Here is a 20,759-nt window from a genome sequence, read left to right as displayed (position 1 = left end):
ACTACTGTAGTAGATAGGCTATGATGGTGCATGTTGCAGCGGGCATTGGGTTGCTCTGTTTCGGAGAAAGCAGCTTTTGCAGATGGCAGGTAGTTGTCCATTCCTGGCTGCAGGTAGCCTTTTCCCAGGGGCAGAGTTACCAAATCTCTGGCAGTGATGAAGAAACCTGTGTTACCACTGCAGCCTGGACTAGCTAGAAACATGCGATCACAACTTAGAAAGTACTTGCCTGAAATCCTCACCTTCAGCTAGGGCAGGGAAGAACAACTGCCACCTTAGGCTGGAAACTTATTTATAGTCCAGCCTTTTCACTCCTTATCTACCACAGTCTTGAAATAAATTGTTTTAAACATAAAGATCACATTACTGGAAAAATCAAGTCATTGTATTTTCTTGCACATTTCTCATTGAAAAAAATGCAGGTTACTCTATATTTGCAAGGAGTAATTAAACCTATCTCTGCTTTTATTAAGATAAACAGAGTTTATTTTGAATATACTGATTTACGTTAAATATTCTCTCTACTTATTCTGTCAGAATGTTAATTTGTTTTTCAATATTTTCTCCCATACTGCATGTAAGCATAAAATGGTAACTTCTAAATGGCATTCTTTTCTTTCCCTCTGCATTCATCTTGATGCTACTCTGAGAGACAGAAGTGAAGAGAGCAATTTTAGGGGTGCAAGATGAAAGTATAAAACAAACAAAAGCTATTTTGTGCTTCTCTTAGAGAGGTTCTTTCCCAGTCCTGTCTTACTGAGTTACCTCTCTGGCTTAAAGTATCTGTCATATCACTGTGGGCTCTGCATCCTCTGTGTCTTTCCAAGGTTTGGGAAAGGCCTTCAACTATCAGATGTCTGCTGTAACTTGCATTGTCATTGGGAGTCTCTGGCCAAAATAAGATTTAACAAACAGTAGGGGCTAGTGCAGAGGGCAGCCACAGGTGTTTTTGTTGGCCATCCTTGCCACATGGTAGGGCAGTCTCCATTCCTCCAGCTTTGCCCACCAGTGTGGCTCATGCCTACTTTCCCTAAACTTTAACAGTGTCTGTATTAGACAGTTTTATTTGCAAAATGGTTTCCTCCATCTCCAGCATTTCCTGTCATCTCCGCCAGCTGAAACATGTCCAGGACTGCTCTGTAATAAGATTACAGTATAATTACACTCTTGAACGTTTCCTTAACTCTGCTTTAGCCTGTTGAATACTTAGTGTATCACATAGGTTGCCTCATGAGGAGGAACAGAGGCATTACAAAGATATGCTGAGGACTCGGGAAATGAGGTGGGCTTCTTAAAGTTTTGATCGTGGGCACCAACATTCAAAATTGTGACCTGAGAAGTCATTTTCTTGCAGAGGGGTTTGTGGTGGGGTTAGTCATAAATCAGTGTTTGTTCTACAGGATCCATGCAGGTATTTTAGCCATAGGAAGACCTTTTATGAGTTCGCCTTTTGGCAAACTGATTTAAATTTTAGGATTTTATGAATAAAATTGAATCATTAGCTCCAACATACTCACATAATGTAAACTTTACAGATTTAATTTTATATTATAAACTAGGCCTAAAAAAATTTTTTTTTAGAAAAAGATTGGAAGATATGACAAGCAAACAGTGACTGCTCATTTTCATGTTGTAGACAGCCTACAGGCTGTCACAGGGCTCATAATATATTCAGAAGTATTTATTTGACTACCACTCAACATGAACATAAAGTACCTGACACAGATTTCATTGAAAATAATTGAGTATCTGGACCTTCAGAAGGATTTGCTAATCAGGGTCTTACTGCCTAACTTTAGGAACTTCCAAAAATTAGATTACAGGGTTTGTGGTCAACTCTTTAGGGCATAGGGGGGAGTCCTGTAATGCTTTTAGCTTAATCATTTAGAAGCTTTCCTTATTCGTAATGCATCCAAAAACAACCACAACGAAAATTATGAAACTGTTAATGCTAGGTTAGCATTTTTGAATATATTACTGGGCAATCTAAGAGCAATAATATTTTGGTTTGGGTTGAGGTCTTTGAGGAATTTGAAGCTTGCAGTTGGGAAAACATTGAAGTATTTCACTACTTACAAAGCTATGCTTTCTGATTGTTCACTAGCTCTAATAAATATATCTTAGTATATATTTGACACCTTTTATACAAGATGAAGCTATAGAAGAATTGCAGCTTTTTCAGGCAAAATTCCCAAGACAAGGTGCACAACTGTGTCCTGCCTGGTTTTATGAGAGCATCATTTGGGAGCAACAAAGATTATTTAGTTATTTTTTGTGTCTATGCCTGATGAAGTTTATATCTCTCTTTTTGGTTTCAGCATCTGTGTTCCCCAGCACGCAGACAACTCAAAATGGAACAGTGGCTGGGGCAGTGTCTTTGTCCCAGCCCAGCAGCCACCCCTCCCCAGCATGTAACGTACAAAGTAGTCCTCTCCATCCTTCTTCCCAGTTACCTCTTCTCACAGCTGCGGACTCTGACAGGTAAGACCACCCCTTGCTTGTTCCACACTGTGTCTGTGTCAGGACAGCTTTCAGATCTGCCAGGATTGGTGGAAATGGACTTGTTGGTGTTCAGAAAGTTGCTGATGGCAGCCACTGGGGAACAATTGCTCTGGGTGTGGGTTTACATGGGAGAGTTGAAAGGGACTCCATTATACCAGTGGCATGGTGGGCTTTCCATCCAACTCCATTTCAGGGACTTCCTTCAAACCTGCCTTGATCTCCACCCATGCCCTGGTCAAGGAAAGTCATACTGGCTGGGACAATAAACTTCAGAAGAGCTCGGTAACACCTTACAGAATGGGAACCCTGAGATTCATGTTTCTGTTTACTTGTGGTAGAAGAGTCATAAATTTATCTCTTTTCTTTCAATATTCTCTTAATACTGACTATTTCTGCAGGAACTTAGCATTTTTTACTATTATGTAAGAGAAAACTTGAATGAATAGATTTTATTTTTAATTCATTGGTTTGAGAGCTTAATTTCTGATCAGCACGTATTTTATGCTGGTTAGGTACAAACCCGTGACCTTTGTTGATTTGATGACTTCAGATATTTCAATGATGTGAAAGCAAATTGCTTGAAAGTAATTTAATTTTCATCTTTAAACATTTCCTAAACTGTTTTCATCAGCCTTTCAAATTTTTTATATAGCATATGGTGTTACAGATCTCCACTTAGTTCACTGAAACAGAAATCTACCAGATCACAAGACTGAAGAACCCTAAGTAAACCTTTCCAGTAGAAAAGCCATCAAGATAGGCTATAACACTTCAATGTGAATAAAATAATGACTTCTTACTATATGTATAAGGATACTTAAAAACATTATTTGTTTAATCTCCCTGTTTTTCATCGTTCTAAATTATAGATAGCAGGATGTTATTAATATATTTTAAAGTGTTTAATTTTCTACAGTGATAGAAATCCCAGTAATCTGGAGAGCACACAGTTATAATCCTGAGAAAAACATTCCCTAGATTTTAATTATACTGATATACAAACATATTTCTTTGAGGAAAGCAGTTGTAACTCCACTTTGTATCAGGAAGATGAAAGAGCACAATGGTTCAGGGAATTGGTAAGAGGTGAAAGTACTTCTCACTTTCAGATGACATAAGTGAATTCAGCCAGTTTTGGGGTCACTGCAAGTTGTTCACACACCTGTCAAAGTGAATTCAGCCAGTTTTGGGGTCACTGCAAGTTGTTCACACACCTGTCAGAGATTGCCATTCCACAGTGATCTAGTGGTTCAGGCCTTCCTCCTCACTTCTGACCACACATTCCTGAATCCTTTTACTTTTCCTGAATCCTTTTTTCCTGAATCCCTTACCCTGACTCTGGCTTTGTGTACAAACTCTGGGACTGCATGTACTCTCTTGCCCTGCTTTTATTTACTGGTGTAGTTTTCTGTCGTTTCTGGCAAGTGTGTGACTGGTCTGACATCTTTATCTAATAACTACCAGAGCATGAGATGACAGGCAGGGACAGATCAACAGTTATTACTATTTCATGGTAGAAGACAGTAATCTTCTCATTAGACCATTTCTGAAGCATTTATACAGGGGAAAACATATCAGGCATATCTACAGTATGACTTAACTCATGAAGTTCTTGAATGGGTTACAGACCTCAGGATGCTACTGTTCTCTACAGAATAGCAATAATAAAAATTATCATTTTTATGTGTGCTATTTCCCATCTGTGGAGTTACTCTGGATTAAAAAAATGATGCCAGTATCTTCACTTGGACAATGGGACATATGACAATTTAAATTCAGAAAAAGGTATATTACAGCAGTTTTGGTTTGATGACAGAACATATAGTAAAAATTAAGACAAATGTTTAAAAGAAAAATTAATACAGAGTCTGCATTTTGAATCTAATACAGGTCACTTGTGTAAGGGTCCTGCAAGTAGTCTGTCATACCACTTTCTGCCTGTGAGGGTAGCTGTGAAAATGTGAGCCAAACAAACAATCACTGGTATGCAAAGTGCCTGAAATAGTGTTTTTGAAACATGTCAATTCCCCTGCTTATCCCCATAGAATCATAGAATGGTTTGAGTTGGGTGGAACCTTTAAAGGTCCATCTCATCATTGAGATGACTGCAGGTTTTAGGGGCAAAGAGGGGATTTGTCCCCCCCATGGTGTACAGTTCCTGACATGCTACAGGTTCATTCCTGGGTTCATTCCAGAGTTAGGATGGACTGACCAGCACTTCTCCCTGCAATGGCTTACATCTGCTGGAACAAACACAGTCCAAGCTTGCCTAGCAGCTTTGCTGACCCTGGGGCCATTCATATGCCCTTTGCATTATGTACGGTAGACTCAGGCTTGTGAGTGACAGCAGCAAAAAGAAATAATCGCTTTTTCTACCTCTCAGTGGCCATGGGATAGAGAAATAATTGCAAGGCTTCTTTTCCATCTTTCTCCACCAAGGTAATGGGAGGGTGAATGTGGACCAAACTGAGCCTTCTAATGTGAGAAACTGAACTAAACATGAGGCACACATCCCTCTGGTTTCATTCTATGTACAAAGCTGTATGTACTAAATGCAAGTCAGATAGAGAGTTGCAACTTCGTTCACTGAAGGAGCAAAAATACATAATAAAAATGGAGGCTTTCATTTTGTTTCTTCCAGTTCTTAGGTTCTGATCTTCAGTGCTCCCCTAGTTTGAATACTGCAACTGTTCAATGAAGGTAGTTATGATACTCAAAGGTAGTTATGATATGAAGGTAGTTATGATACTCAAAATCATATGTATGAAAGGAGATATGTACTTGGGTTCCTTTTTGCTGATTTTTGTAATAGAAGAAGACATGGGCATTAAGGGAAGCTTAAAAAAATTAATCAAGTTAAAAAACAGAAAACTAATTCTGTTTTTATGTGGAATAGCTAATGTGCCACAAAACTGATGAGGACAATGCTTGAAATTAATAATTTTGAATAGTAACTTCCTTGGTTGCAAAAAAAAAACAAAAAACACACGCAGACAAGAAAAAAAGAAGACAAAAAAAAACAGCCAACCAACCAATAGCAACAACAAAAGAGCACACACGTTTTGCTTTTTAAGACTCACTGTTGCGGAAACAGTAGCCCATTAACTGATATGAGACCATGTCAAACCTTTTTCTTTGGACATGGCATTCTAGATGTTTTTCACCATTCTGTGAACCAGGGCTACTGGTATGTCCCTGAAGCATGACACATCCTGGTTTGACACAAATGTCTGGAGACTACATAAAGCTGGAAAAAATGACTTGAACTGTTCAGTTTAGCATTACTGCAATACTATAATAAGTTCTGTGACCGTGCTTCTTTTTGTTTATTTGACTGTGTGGTTATATTACTTTTATATCTTTGCTGTAAAATAGTAAGTAGCTCCAAGCCAGACTTCCAGAAGCAAAAGCCTTTGAGTGGTTCTAAACAAGGAGTTGGGGCATATGATGTTCACATGTTACAAAGCCCTTCGTATGGGGTGTACAAGGGTCTGGCTTGAAGAAAGCCTTTAGTTAGAGACCTTAACAGGGTGGTTTTGAAATCAGTACAGTAATTTTTTTCTGGCATGGGGCACTTGGGAGGATTGGCTGCTGAGACATTAGCATTTTTTTTCTTAGTGAGCAAATGACACCTTCAAATGACAGACATTAAAGGGTGGAGGTGGCAACAGGTCTAATGCCAAGCCAGGGCTGATCTAGCAAAGCATGGAATTTTTCTCCATCTTCTGTCCACAATTTCTCTCTTTTCCAAAGGCACTGTTTTCCTGTTCTCTTTTCTTTTTTTTTTTCTTTTTTTTTAATATATATACATATGAAAAAAAAAGAAAGTTTTCTTATTCAGTACAACCACAGCAAATGGTGAGATTTTAAAGTTGTATCTCTCTATCCAGGAAACCTGTATTTCAATGTGCCCTCTCACAGGTTCCTTGCAAAAATTCCACTCTTCTTTCTTCATCTCACTAAATAACTTGTGGTGCTGGTCAGAGGGGCTGTTCTTTCTTCCTCTCACCCCTTCTTGGGGCTGGATGGACGGGTTTGACCCAATAGAACAGTTCCTGTGTTCCTAAAGCATGAGGACTTACTTAACATGAAAAAAAAGCATGAAAAGGATTGTTAGGCACTTATTAATGACTGATAAGGATATAGTATTAAGTTCACTAGTACGTGCAGTCAACTTCCCTTGGACACCATGAGGATAGAAACTTGCTGTGGGATTATTCCCCTGCAGGATTCTAGGTAGAGATTTATGAGTGCAAATTTGGAGGCTGAACACAGATGCAGTTCCCTTTGTTTTCAGTATAGTTTTTAACAAATGTTTTGTGTCCCTAGCAAAGAAAATATTCTCTTCACTTGCTTTCATTACTATAGTATAATGTGCTGTTATTATTTTGTTTCTAATCCCCTGCAGGACTTATTTGAAACTACAGAATAACTGGAATTAACCTTTTTCCCAGCAAACTATTAGGTAGGAAAAGTGAAATACAGGATTTGAAGTCCTAACAATCTTTTGCCCAATTCAGAAAAAATCACTTTTCTTCTACAACTCTGAAACATCTAAAGCAGAAATGTGCAAAACCTCTAGGGATATTAAACTGAGAGCTGTTGTCCTGCAGCCCAGAGGGTTGTTTGGTATTTGGGTACATAACATGCCCTTTCTTTTAAAAGGAAAAATTGATTGCATGAGACATTTTTTCTGTAATCTAGCTTATTTACCAAGAGACAGTAAAAAGTCTTAAGTCCTTTTTACTTGAACAGTCCAACAAGTCAAAGAACAGACAGGGTTATTTCCCTTTGACTACAGAAAAGGCTCAGAGTAAATTTACCTTTACACTTTTTTTAAAGCAAGTTTACAGCTGTCCTTAGCTATGTCCATTCTCGCTTTTAAGTCTGCCTCACAGCTAATCATTCCCCAGTTCTGACCCTCTTGTCATCAGCATGCTGGCTCCAGTCTTGGACCAAATTTCCTGCTCTCCCTCCTCCATGGCAGGAGAGACAGCTATTTAGCTACACAGAGCTCTGTGAAGTGGATGAGATGACAGGTTTTGGAGACAGCAAGCAGTGAAGGTGGGAGAAGCCCACTGAGAGGTTCCTTTATAAGCAGTATGTCCAATATTGCTGGACCAATCATGTACTTCCATGAGCTTCCTGAGACTGGGAGTATGAAATCAAATGAAGGACTGATAGCCTAAGGAAAAAAAAAAAAAAAAAAACAACAAACAAACAGCAGCCAAGATAATCCTGAGGTGATGACTCTTCAAATTTCCATGGAAAAGTGGAATACCTTCAAACAGCCTTAGGGCAGGCATAGTTTTGAATGGTTATTCTTTTCTTGCTTTCCTTGCTTCTAACCAGCTAGAACAGTGACAACTTGTGATCATGTGATACCTACCTCTACTGTCTTGCCTTGCAATGACAGTTCTGTTTGGTGGGAAGTTTAACAAAAAAGGGTTTCTCTCCACCCAGCTCTCTGTTTACTCCACCGACAAAAATTATCCCTTCAGCACTTTGATGACCATCCAATTCAGCAAAGCCAGTTCTTTAGTCAAGGAGTCTCAGTGCACTTGATGTTCTGGGTGAAGAACACCTTTTACATATGCTTGCTAGGACATAAAAGGTTGTTTCCCCACCACATCAAACACTCATTTACAGGTGGCCATGTACTGCAAGGCACTCAGCTAAGATAAACTACCATTATTACCAGCATTCCTCTTTCCTTTCCTTTCCACAGGTTGCTCAGGTTGTGTATGTAATTTACATTTAGGCCAGCCCCAGTCAACAAGTGCTAGAGTAGTTTTTTCTCCGTGTAGTCTTGTCCAGTATTGCTTATTAACAAAACCCATATGTATATATATATGCCATTTAAAATAATCTCATCAAAACTGGTAAAATTTGGTAACATTGTCATCTATCTTGCTTCCTATCTAGTCTAGTTATTGTCTATCTGATGTCTAACTGACACATTTTCCTAGCTAGTGTTGGAAAGGGAGAGGCTATCTGAAGCTCCAGAAACATTCTTCCTCTAATTCTGCATCCAGCAGGCATAGGGAAGGCACCCTTCTGCAAATCTGGCTGGTTCCTGATTGCATGGGCTCCAGTGCCTGGCAACAATTCTTGATGGTAATTTCCTAGCGGTTACAAGCTGGTCGTGATTGTTCCAGAAACAAAATTAAATTTGCAGTTCCCCCAGTAACATACTGTGGTTTGTTTGGGGACAAATCTGGACTGAGAGAAGTCCAAGCTTCTCCTTTGTTGGGCAGAAGGGAAATATAACTAGATAACTATAGTCACCCATATGAGTAAGCCAGGAATTCATGAAGTGATTCATAAATCATTATAAAGACCACTGAAGTCTACTAAAAGGGAGTCCTGTCTGGCTATACAAAGTAGTGCATTATCATTGGGAGGATTTTTTAGATGTTAAATCAAATGTGAAATCTTCAATACTGTGCTTTTCATTTTGAGTTTTGAAAAGGATTTTTTTGCCTGTTGTTGTAGGCTACTTAAAAGAGAAAATTACTTTTAAGAGGTAATCTTCACAAATGAATTTTGAAAGCGCAGAGAATGATATCCAATGATTTTTAAAATAATAGTAGTAATGAAAAATTATTGTGCATTGTTCTTGGTCTCTGGCAGCAAATAGCAGTTTTTCTATGTGAGTGCTATACGAAAAGCTAACTCCAGTCCTTTCTCAGGGAGACCAGGCAGTTGTGGCACGTTTTAAAAACTCTCTGATGTTTTCATCACAAGACAGCTACTGTTTTTTCTTTCTCTCAAAATTATTTTCTAGTATTATTGTGAAACACATTCATGCTTTATTTTCTTCCTCCCTAGTATGTCTTAAAGTATACACTGTGGCAGTTTTCTGGAACAAAAAAAAAAATATTTGATGCATTAAAGACTGAACAACTCAGTACTGACATCTTACCTCCAACTACATAGCACGTCAGAAGTAATTTATGTGGTTTTGAAGCTAATATCAAATCATCATAAAGACCATTTAAATCTGTGTCTAATATGCCTAAAATGTGATTCTCAAAGAATATTGAACAGTCAGTAAATCAAACAAAGTTTATTTTGACATTTACTATACCGCAAATGTAAATTATGCATCTACCAGAAATATAGTAAATAGGTAACAAATAAGGTCAAAGTCATACAGATGATGTGAGGCAGAAACTGATTCTGAGCTGTAGCATAAAGTATCTCAGGTGTCTTCGACTTAATTGTGTTACGTGCTAGATGACCCTGTCCAGAGGTGTTCTGTAGTGCTCCTTCTGGAGTTACATCTTCTGTTGTACTCAGGGTGAGCTTACAACTTCCGTATTCTTGTGCAGAAAAAACAACCTTTATACTAGATAAAAGAAAATGCCATCTAGTGTAGTGAGGTCTAGTCTCAGGAGGACAGGGACCAGATTGATGGTTTAGGATCCTGGCAGACTGTGTTAACTGCAAGCATCAGTCTCTCCTAGCAGCAGCCAGTGAGCACACCCATCACAGAGAAGGATAGGTGGGTACTTTTGCCTAGCATAGCATGCAGCCTGCTTTTGGGAGCAAAGAGAGTGGCTGTTCTGCAACAGGGATATGACATCATTATTAATTCACCGTCCTGCAGAAATATCCTCTATCTTTTTATTGGCCTTAGCAGCTTTCATCTCATGAATAAGAAAGTGACATCAAGACATTCCTGAGCCTACACTGAGCTTTCATTTACTGACCAGATCTAGTTGTTCTGGTGGATAGTTTGGTCATCTGGGGCAGGGTCCCCAGCTCTCCGTCTGCTTTCCCTCTGCAAAAATGACTGTAGCAAGTATTTGTAATGTACTTCTAGATATGCAATTTAAAGGAAATATAATTAAAATACAAACACAAGACTATAAAATCCTCTCACTTAGTAGTGTGTCTCATTGTAGTGCCAGTAGTGACAGAGCTGTGTGTAAAATATGCCAATGAAATGATGAACTTCTGTGGCAGCTGCACCGCCAGTCTCAGTCTGAACCTTTCTTTCTTCTGCCTGGCTTGTCAGTTTACACTTGAGTGCAGATCAGTATTTTGATGTGGTCAGGCTCTGCTCAGCTGGAAGCAGTTTAACACTTGCCTTCATATACATTATATTGCCTGCAGATTTTTTTTTTCCAGTTGTTCTATGTAACATACATAGAACAAAGATTTCTGGAACTTGAAACCTGAATCTACTATATAACTTACCAGTGTCCATTAACCAGAACTGATCACTTTCTGACAGTGAGGAAGGACAACTATTTATTAACATATACAGCTGATAAAAAGTCTTACTATTAGCAGCTAGAAATACCTCAGAAATAAAGTGCCATGAGGTTATACCTTCTACAGTTATGAATTAAAACCTACCCACAGAATTTAAAAGGATCTTTCCATCGTAAAGCTGAAATTCAGTGTTTTCATTTCAGAGTCATCAAAGCTTATGATATGTCACCATCTAAAGCCGGGCAGAAAAAGACCTGAGGGTTCTGGTGGACACCAAGTTGAACATGAACTAGCAATGTGCCCTTGCCATACAGAAGACAAATGGTACCCTGAGCTTCATTAGGCAAAGTGTTGCCTGGAGGGAGGTGAAGGTTTCCCTCCACTCAGCACTGGTGAGGCCACACGTGGAGTTCTGCATATAGTTATGGTCTCCTCAGTACAAGGGAGATATGGGCATATAGGAGAGAGTCCAACACAGGGCTGTAAAGATGGTGAAGGGACTGAAGGGTGACAAAGATGGTGAAGGGCCTAGAGGGGAAGACATATGAGGAGCGGCTGAGGTCACTGGGCCTGTTCAGCCTGGAAAAGAGGAGGCTGAGGGGAGACCTCATCGCAGTCTACAACTTCCTCGCGAGGGGGAGTGGAGAGGCAGGTGACCTATTCTCCGTAATCACCAGTGATAGGACCCGCGGGAACGGTGTTAAGCTGAGGCAGGGGAAATTTAGGCTGGACATCAGGAAGCGGTTCTTCACCAAGAGGGTGGTTGCACACTGGAACAGGCTCCCCAATGAAGTAGTCACTGCACCAAGCCTGTCTGAATTTAAGAGGCGATTGGACTGTGCACTTAGTCACATGGTCTAAACTTTTGGGTAGACCTGTGCGGTGCCAGGAGTTGGACTTGATGATCCTTATGGGTCCCTTCTAACTCAGGATATTCTATGGTTCTATGATTCTATGATCTCTCCTGTGAGGCCAGGCTGAGAGAGCTGGGATTGTTCAGCCTGGAGAAGAGGAAGTCCTGGGGAAAACCATATCAATGTCTTTACCTGAAGGGAGGGTGCAATGAGGATGGAACCAGGCTCATTTTCAGTGGTGCCCAGTGCTAGGCCAAGAAACAATGGGCACAAACTGAAATACAGGAGGTTCTGTCTGAACATCAGGAAGCACTTCTTCACTATACAGGCGACTGAGCACTGTCACAGATTGGCCAGAGAGGTTGTGGAGTCCCGCTCCTTGAAGATATTCAGACGGTTCCCGGACATGGCCATGGGCAGCCTGGTCTAGGTATCCCTGTTTGAGCAGGGGGTGGCATCAGATGACCTCCAGAGGTCCATTCCAACCTCAACCATTCTGTGTATTTGGGCTATACATTGTTCTTTTAGAAGATTTTATCTATGCAAGCTGCTAAGCATTATATTGATCTAAGTAAAGTAGAAATTATCTTCAGTTCTTATCTTAAAATCTCAGTATTCTATAGTTTGCTCTGTTTCTGAACTGCTAGGTTTGTTGCTCTGACTCCTCCTCCTCAACACATCAGTCCCCAAAGAATTTCAGTTCCTCCTCCCATGATGCAGACTCCACAGACTCCCCGTCTTCAGCAGCCTGGAGGATTGCATCTAAAGACATACCAATCAGCATCAAATCCTTCCTTTCAACCAAATAGTCTCCACATCCAAGGTAAGAAGGAAGAAGCTTCATCACTGATGTTAGTTGTTTGTCATTGCTGCTTGGCTTCAAATTAAGCATTTTAAGGACACTGGTATTTTCAAGGCCCTTTTCCTTCTGAAAGAAATAACCTTCTGGGACACTGCATTCAGGCTTTCTTAAAATTCTTAACCTCACTCATATTTATGCATCTTACTATGGAGTTGCGAGTTTCTCTTCAGACTGATTTTCAGTTGAAATAGAGCTGCAAATAATTCCGTGATGGCCTCCAATTTTAATTTACTAATGTTATGCTTCTAATCACTTCCAACTATACACATGAAGTGTTACCATGTTTTCAAGAAGTGGAATATTTTTATCGCTTGCAATCGTGGTGGGATGGAAACCTCTTCTTTCATTAGCATATATGTCTCTCAGAATTGTATTCACACTTGCATTATGTAAACAGTCTCTACAAATCTTCCCTCTCCTTCTTTGTTCAATCAACTGTAAACTTATATAGTCAGGAAGAAATTTAACAGCAGGTGAAAATAATATTGGGTTGTTTTTCAGGTGTTTTTGTTTTATTTGTTTTGTTGTTTTTGTTTTTGTTTTAGCTAGTGTGAAGCCTGAATGGTAATTAATTTAACATTTCAGAAATGTATTGACAGAAGTAACACTGTTGCCTCTCAACTGTTTAAATATATGTATATAATATATATATGTATATATATATGTATGTGTGTATATATATATAATAAATATACACACACAAGCTACATAGCACAGTGCACTTCTACAGGCCTTGGGATTCTGCCTTTTGATCAGACTTCCTGAGAATGATTATAGTAGATATCATAGGAAATGTATCTTGAGAAACTAAGGCTTCTTTCATTTATTTTTATTTGCTTTCCCGGATGCAAGCAGTCTCTCTAGTGGTAGTGATTAAGCAAGACCATGAGGCATTTCCCAGAGTTTTTGAGTGAGAGGAGAAAGGAAGGTGTCAGTCCGGCTTTGTTCTTATTGTATTAGTCCATACATGATCAGCACAAGAACTGGGCACCTTTCTTCTGGTAATCCTATACAGCACAAGTTAGTATAAGAAGATCATGAGATTTTTGAATAGATGTAAAGGGTTATTATTGGCTTTGTCTATTCTCTGATTAGATTTTCATTAATAATCAAGGGTCAGAAACAAAGTTTCTTAATGTATTGTTCCTCATCATTTTTCATTGTTCATTGTCAAAAGCTCAACATGAGCCAGCAGTGTGTGCTTGGAGCCCAGAAGGCCAACTGCATCCTGGGCTGTATCAACAGAGGAGTGGCCAGCAGGTCGACGGAGGTGATTGTACCCCTCTGCTCTGCCCTTATGAGGCCCCAGCTGGAGTGCTGTGCCCAGGCCTGGGGCCCCCAGCACAAGAACGATTTGGATCTGTTAGAGTGGGTCCAGAGGAGGGTCATGACATGGGTCATTAAAATCATTTTAAGAAGAATTCCCAGGATAGATCTCCATACGGGGGGATCTCACATGTGTATTGAAGCCCTACTCCACGTCCAAACTGAAGTGGGAGCTTTATTCTGTCTCCCAAATCGGTCCAAAAATTGATAAGTTCAAGTGTTTGGACCTTAAAACCTTATCTTACTCGATCACGTTAGCATTACCATGCTTGCCTCCCTGTCGCAGGAAAAGCTATGCTGAAAATACACTTTGCTAACAGTAATTATATATGCAGAGATAGCAGCTGAAAGTTGCAATTGTACAGATCTCTGCAATTAAAATTGGTAGGAAGACAATGTGAGCTGAACTCTTTTTTTTTTTTTTTTTTTTTTATGGGTATAATACATGGCCATACAACATCCACATTTGGGTATTAAATGTTCTTTCAAAACCTAAGTAACTTATTGTCACTGTAAGATGACAATATCTTTTCAGAATATTCTCCCTCCAACTTAAGTGCAGCTGTCTCACATACTTATATGGTCTATGCTAAAATCTTTGTTTGTCATTTATGGCTGATATGCTTATCTAACCTCTCCCTCTAAAGAACAAATATTTGGGAATTCATGGTCAGGTTTTCTCAGCAACAACAAAATTATTTCTGCCTTCCTTGTTCACATCATTATAATGTAAAAGAACACCATGGAGCTATTTCACCAGCCTGGACTATTTGTTATATAAGCTGTGGGAAGCTCTATTATTTTCTGTCTCCTACAGTTCATATCCTGCCTTTTCATGATTTAAAGTTCTGTAGCCATAGCCACTTCAGCTCTGTCCACTACCAGAAAATTGTGACATTTTTGTCCTTCATTATGTAGTCTTAAACTTGTCAACTCCATTTAAATTGGCTGTACTGAGGAAGAAAAGTTTCATTGCCAGGAAAGCTTTTTGAAGAAAACAAATTCTAAACAATCTCCCTTACAGAAAATCTGAGCATTTACAAGGTCCTGGAGATCTCATAGCACTATCTTTTAGAAAGAAATGTAGGATATGCAAGATTGACTAGCCTCTTATATCTAATAGCTACTTGAATTGTGATACTGCTTTTGATGGGAAAAATATTGTCCGAAGCTGAGATTTCATGATTTGTTTTGAGTGATTTTCAGCATCAGACACCCAATAATATCTGAGGAGTCTTTTTCTTGACTTAGATAATATTATATAATGCAGTAAATACAGTCTTTCCCTCCTCTTGTGAAAATCATTATTTCCATTGAAGCACGGGATGTTTTGAAAAGATGATGTTAGACAACTGACTGCACTGCAGACATGAAGCTCTTCCTTTCCTTTCATTAGACTGCAGTATTGTTTAATGCATAACCATAGATAGTAAATCTGAAACTATCCTGAACTGAAGACTGGTGCGATGACTTGCCAGCTTGACTAGGATGCCATTGTACTATTTGTTTGTAGACAGAATAAAATACAGCCCTGGTCCTGGAAATCTGCAAAAGTTGGCCCAGGACCTGTATTGTACCTGTGAGTCTTGCAGTTAGGAACTAACTACAGGAAGCTCAGGAGAGTTACCTGAAGACACAGACATCTGTAGTACACAGGCAGTTGCAAAAATAAGGTATTTTTCTGAGACAGGTCAGAAAAGGTGAGTGAGATAGGAAAAATAGCTATAGAAACTACTCCTTCACAGTGAGCAGTCTTCTGCATATAGTGTAGAGTGACATAAAACTCCTCTGGACATGAACATAGCTGATGAATAATGCTTCTAATTCCCTCTAAACATTTCTGCACTAAAAATCTGACTGTCCTTTAAAGTCGTGCCTGTAACTCATGCCATATGTGTTTGTGAGTTAAGATGATGACCAGTATTGGCTGCGTAACGGAAGAAGGAAAAAAGTCATGTAAAATAATTACTGCAATAAAAGCAGCAATTTCTTTTAAAAACGATTTTTAGCCGATACGAGTTAGCTATACTAGTGTAGCTATACAGGCAGCTATACTAGTAAGAGTTATTTTTTCATTAGCGATAGTCAAAATCAATTAAAAAAAATAGAAACATTTCTAGTTTTCCATGTTTGCAAGTCCATCTGGCAGTACAATGTGCAACTGATATCTCTTTGCTCTATGCTATCTTTCCTTTTTCTTTTGCTCTTCACACTCAAATGCTACCAAATGATGTTTGTGTAATTAAACCAATGGTCACTGTAGAAATATGCTGCAAAGAAACACCATAGAACACCAGTAGTTCAGGTCAAAGATAGAAATTTTACATACTAGAGCACTAAAGAACACTCGCACATAATGTGTATATCTCAATGACAATTATAATGATTTTCTTGAGAAAATATTCTCTGGGAAAGCTTTGTGATGCCACGCAGACAGCTGACAGAGAAGGAAATAAATGTCAGTCAGAAAATTCCTACCTTGTGGAAATGATAACTGTTGCAGTCACGGCTAGTGACATATCAGTAATGAAATCTTTGTCCCTGGTCCCTAGGTCAATGGGATCAGGAGTCTATCACAAATTTATGTGGACCAGAATTTCAACTGTGAACTTAAAATGAGCTGTGTACTTGTGGTTTTCAGATACTCAGCATCTCTCAGGGCAAGGCTCTGTACGTGATAAAGATCAAGAGCTTCTTGCTTTTAGAAGAGATTCTTGCAACATACAGCAATTTTTTTATATGTATGAATATTTCACTTCCCTCAGGAAATAATGTTATCATGCCAGAAAAATACCTGCATCTTGATTTCATTGATCTTGGCTATAGTGTATTGATTCAAAGAAACATGATTGATGTAACCTTGTGTGTGTTGTGCATGAGTATGTTTAAAATAGTTTGGTAGCAGAGCAACAGATACAGTCCAGAAATGCAATCCTGAGAAGATAAGTTCAATTTCTGGAAATTCGTTAGCCAACGTGTTTGCCTTTTCATTTTTTTTCCATTGATGCACACACACCAAAAAAAAAAAAGAAAAAAAGAAAAAAAAAAAGTAGAAAACTGTTCCTACATTTAATTCCCTAACAGATAATCTCAAAAGAGGAGCCAGGTATGGTCAGGGTTTAGGGCCTGAATTTTATGTGGCTTCATACTATCCTACCTTTAGCAGTACTGTTGATTAGTTTGGGCGTAGCACCATGTGAACAAAATGGAGAGCTCCCGAGACCAAGTTAGGAGATTTTGCTGTATCTTGTGTGGGCTCCGGTTCCAAGAGCTCTGCTGTGACCTGATTCACTGCAGACATGGACAGAGACATTTAGAATAGTGCCAAATAACAGATTGAAAGAAAATGATGCCCCCTCTTCTTATCTATCTTGTTTATGGCTGTGTATTTGATAAGATGGGTATCTATGACATTGAATTACAAAAAGAACGTATCTAGGAAAGTTGAATTAATCTTCTGTATTCTTTTTCCATCTTAAAAACTTATTTGGGGGTTTATCAGTTAATTTAAGTTCTTTGTGCACTTCCCTGGTTCTTGCTGGAATGTAGTGGTTAACATACCAATGCATCAAAGCTTCTAAGACTTTGCTAGACAATATTCTTTTGCTTAAGTACAGAATGAGCAAACACAGAGGATGTGACTCACAATAGCTCAACCCCAAGGTAAGTAATTTTTCTGCCAGGCTTCGGTTAGCAATAGTCAAAGTTACTGCCAGATTTTTCTGCATTGGGAACAGGACGCTGTGAGAAAAGCAGAAATAGAGAATGAGTACAGAGCAGTATGAAAGAACATTTTTAGCAAGTGTATCGAGGGGTCTTGCCAGCTGGCTCAGACCACTATAGATTGAAATGATTGTTTCTGGTAACTTGTCTGACTCAACAGTAAACTTTCAGAGTGTGTCCTATTGCTGGTTGAGAGAAAATTTTAAAAACATTTTGAAAGGGGGCACAAGCTGTCAATAGCTATGTAGCTTCTAAGTTAAGTTTTAGATGGCTATTTTTTTTTCTTTCATTTTATTTTATTTTACTCCATTTTTTTTTTATTGAATGCCAGGACTGAACATTTAAGAATTGATGGGTTGTAAATTCCTAACATGCTTTCCAGTCTGACTCAGTTTTGTTCCAATTAAACTTTAAAAGAAAAAAAAAAATCAAAACTGTCATCTTACATCCAGGGCTGTCAAGTGCCCACAGCTTCTGCAAAAGATAATGGAAGCCATGAGTGTTCAGCCTCCAGAGCAAGCAGAGCCTACAAGTTTGTGCCTGATGTGTATGTTTGCAGCCTGCTATGGATGAGGAAACATACTTCTTTTTATTTTTTCTTTCTTCCTTCTTTATATTCTTTTGCTCCTTTGTATGAGAGCAAAAAACTCTTTCTTCATGCAGGTTTTCAGACACAAGACTGACAAATATTTGTATGTTACTCCATGAAACATCTCTATCTAAAGCCTTATTATGTATGTGTAAATTAAGCATTTATCTCACATTGTGCACACGGAAGTGGTTTTCAAGACTACTATTTAAAATGCAAGGACTATGTTTCACATATCTTTGTTACTTAGACCTCCCCATTAGTTCTATTCTGAGTTCCAGTGCATAGGTTCAGGTTTTCTTTTCCTGTCCAAAATTCTGGCCTATCTTGATGCCTTTAAATACTGAGGTTTTTGCTTCAGTTAAGGCACATGCCAATATGTGTATGTTTACTTGCAGGAGACCACAGAAATATAATCTCAAAGGAAAAATAATTAATAAAATTACTAAACCATTCATCCTTCTTCCTATTTTGGCAGAAAATTGGTTATATCACATAAAGTGGTACAGCAGGTTTTCCACTCTATCCTTTTCCTTTCTCCATCCCTATTAGTCATGAAATGCCTTATCTTTACATAAACACTTAGTGCAGCTTTAGCAAACAGTCCCATGGGGATGCTTCTATAGGGAAGTTAGTAGAAATACACCTAGCTCCTGGACACAATACAGCAGAAGTTTGTCACGTGCTTTGTGATCATTGCATGTTTCTAAGTATAGTATACCTCTGCAAAGGAATTTGAGGACTGGAGGTTTATTTGGGTCAGGGTTTTTGACAGTCAAGGCCCACAGCTTCTATGTGACATCTTGGAGGTAGTGCACTGTCTTTTGCCCTGCATTAGTGCACTGTCTTTTGCCCTGCATTTCTATGCATAGAAAGAGAACAGCAAGAACAACTAGCTGCAGAAAATGCAGAGGAGCTTGATTCACAGTGACTAAGGATTTCCTAAAATAAAAATAATTTTAAAAGTATTTTAATACTGAAATTATAATGGTTTCATTACTAGCATATGAGACATCTGAAAACGGTAATTAACATATTACAGAAAACAGAAATAAATACATAGTCTCTTAATCTGTAAATGCCAGCCTTCATAATCTCAGCAAAAACTGCAAAACTTGCATCTGGTAGCATTTTTTAAGGGGGAGAAATGACATTGCTTCCATGAGAAAAACCTTCAGGTCAGGATAGTGCTGAATATCTGTCTATGCCTCTTCCATTGAGTACATATCCCTGTTTCACCAAGAAGCTTGGTTTTGGTTATATAAATATATATTTTGGTGGGAATTTCTATGCAAATTTGCTCAGTTTTGTATGCCTCTCTCTCAAATATCACTTAAAGAACAATGACCAAAAAAAAAAAAAGAAAGAAAGAAAAAAAAGAAAAGGAAAGTAACATAAAAACCCTGGTGGAGATCTTTTATGTCAAGTGGCATAGCTGAGCTCAGTTCTCCTTCCCATAGACTCATTGCTACTGAACTGCAGGAGAGACTCTGATCCTGTGCATACAAACAGCAGACCCCATGGATCATCAGCTAGCAGCTGTTCGGAGTCTCTGGGGCATCCCCACTATCAACCAGCTGTCTTGGCATCAGTGGAAAACCTCAAAATTTTATTTATTCTTCCATTTTCTCAGCAGGGGTGAATCTGCTGCTTTTATTCACACCTTACTTATGCAATCCTATTACTTTGAATTAACCCATTTCTTGGATTCTTTAGACAGTAGCCCAGTGTGAAGTCTGGAGATTACCAGTTTAACCAGCAGGACTGCAAAGTTAAAGGGAGAAATCTCCTGAAAAATCTCATCTTCTATTCAGTCAGGGCCTCTCAGAAATCATGTTAGGATCAGGAAGTCCATGAAGCAGAATGCATTGGGAATTTGTAGCAACTGGAGGAAGTCTTGGGGAGCTTCATTAGAAAGCTGCTTTATGGGCAGAAAATAATTGAAGTCCTGGTGCTACTGCAGTCAGGATTTTTCCATTCATTTCTCATGGTCAATATTCTATGCACTGTCCCTTGTATCTATGTCCAGCTGTTTTATTGACCACTTTTCTCCATGTTCTAGGTTTTTATGGTCAGCTTCAGACTTTTTGCCCTCCCCATTATCCTGACACTCAGAAGAACGTACAACACAATGTTTCTTGCAGTATGGTTCCTCCCTTTGAAGACTTCTTATTACCTACATCAATGGGCCAGGCAGGGCTTGGTGTTTTTCATCGAACTTTTTCAGCTCACTCTGGTATTACAGGTAAATGTCAGCTGGGGACTTTCCAGATGGTGGTGTAGAGTTTGTGGACTTTGACAGATCTGCTTCAGCTATGAATATGACTGGGACCTGTCATGACAGGGTTGACTCTTCACAAAGAGGAGGAGAGCATTGGGACACAATCACCATGGGTCACTGTAATATCTAGCCCGTGCGCAAACTCTGCGCTGTTGAGGGTTTCTCAATGGTCTAACCTCTGGTGCTCAGAGAGTCACTAGATCACATATTCATTTTGAAATACAGTCCCTTGAGCCCTGCATGATCTTTGCACAGCCACCCCACTCGGCTAGAATTGTAGCAGGGACCTAAGATGATTTAAACCACCAATTTTCGTATGTCCATGTTTGACTTCTGTTTTGAAATCCATTTAGTCACATTTCCATGACACAAAGTGTCTGGCTACACACTTTTCTGTTC

The 20,759-nt window shown here is 39.0% G+C and overlaps 1 protein-coding gene across 10 annotated transcripts in view; it reads left to right on the top strand.

Moving 5' to 3' along the window:
* GLIS3 (GLIS family zinc finger 3) overlaps positions 1 to 20,759 on the top strand; it is a 206,337-nt gene that overhangs the window by 162,174 nt on the left and 23,404 nt on the right. For 7 of the 10 annotated variants that reach the window (XM_035565807.1, XM_035565809.1, XM_035565804.2 and 4 more), the window contains 3 exons: positions 2,319 to 2,481; positions 12,227 to 12,402; positions 20,142 to 20,324. In XM_035565807.1, the coding sequence (XP_035421700.1) occupies positions 2,319 to 2,481; positions 12,227 to 12,402; positions 20,142 to 20,324 (522 nt within the window). The remainder of the gene's footprint in view (positions 1 to 2,318; positions 2,482 to 12,226; positions 12,403 to 20,141; positions 20,325 to 20,759) is intronic. The other 3 variants (XM_050716143.1, XM_035565811.2, XM_050716144.1) reach the window with 2 other exon arrangements.

The sequence above is a fragment of the Cygnus atratus genome, chromosome Z, assembly GCF_013377495.2.
Source record: "Cygnus atratus isolate AKBS03 ecotype Queensland, Australia chromosome Z, CAtr_DNAZoo_HiC_assembly, whole genome shotgun sequence".
Taxonomy (NCBI): domain Eukaryota; kingdom Metazoa; phylum Chordata; class Aves; order Anseriformes; family Anatidae; genus Cygnus; species Cygnus atratus.
This window is presented reverse-complemented; position numbering and strand designations above follow the sequence as displayed.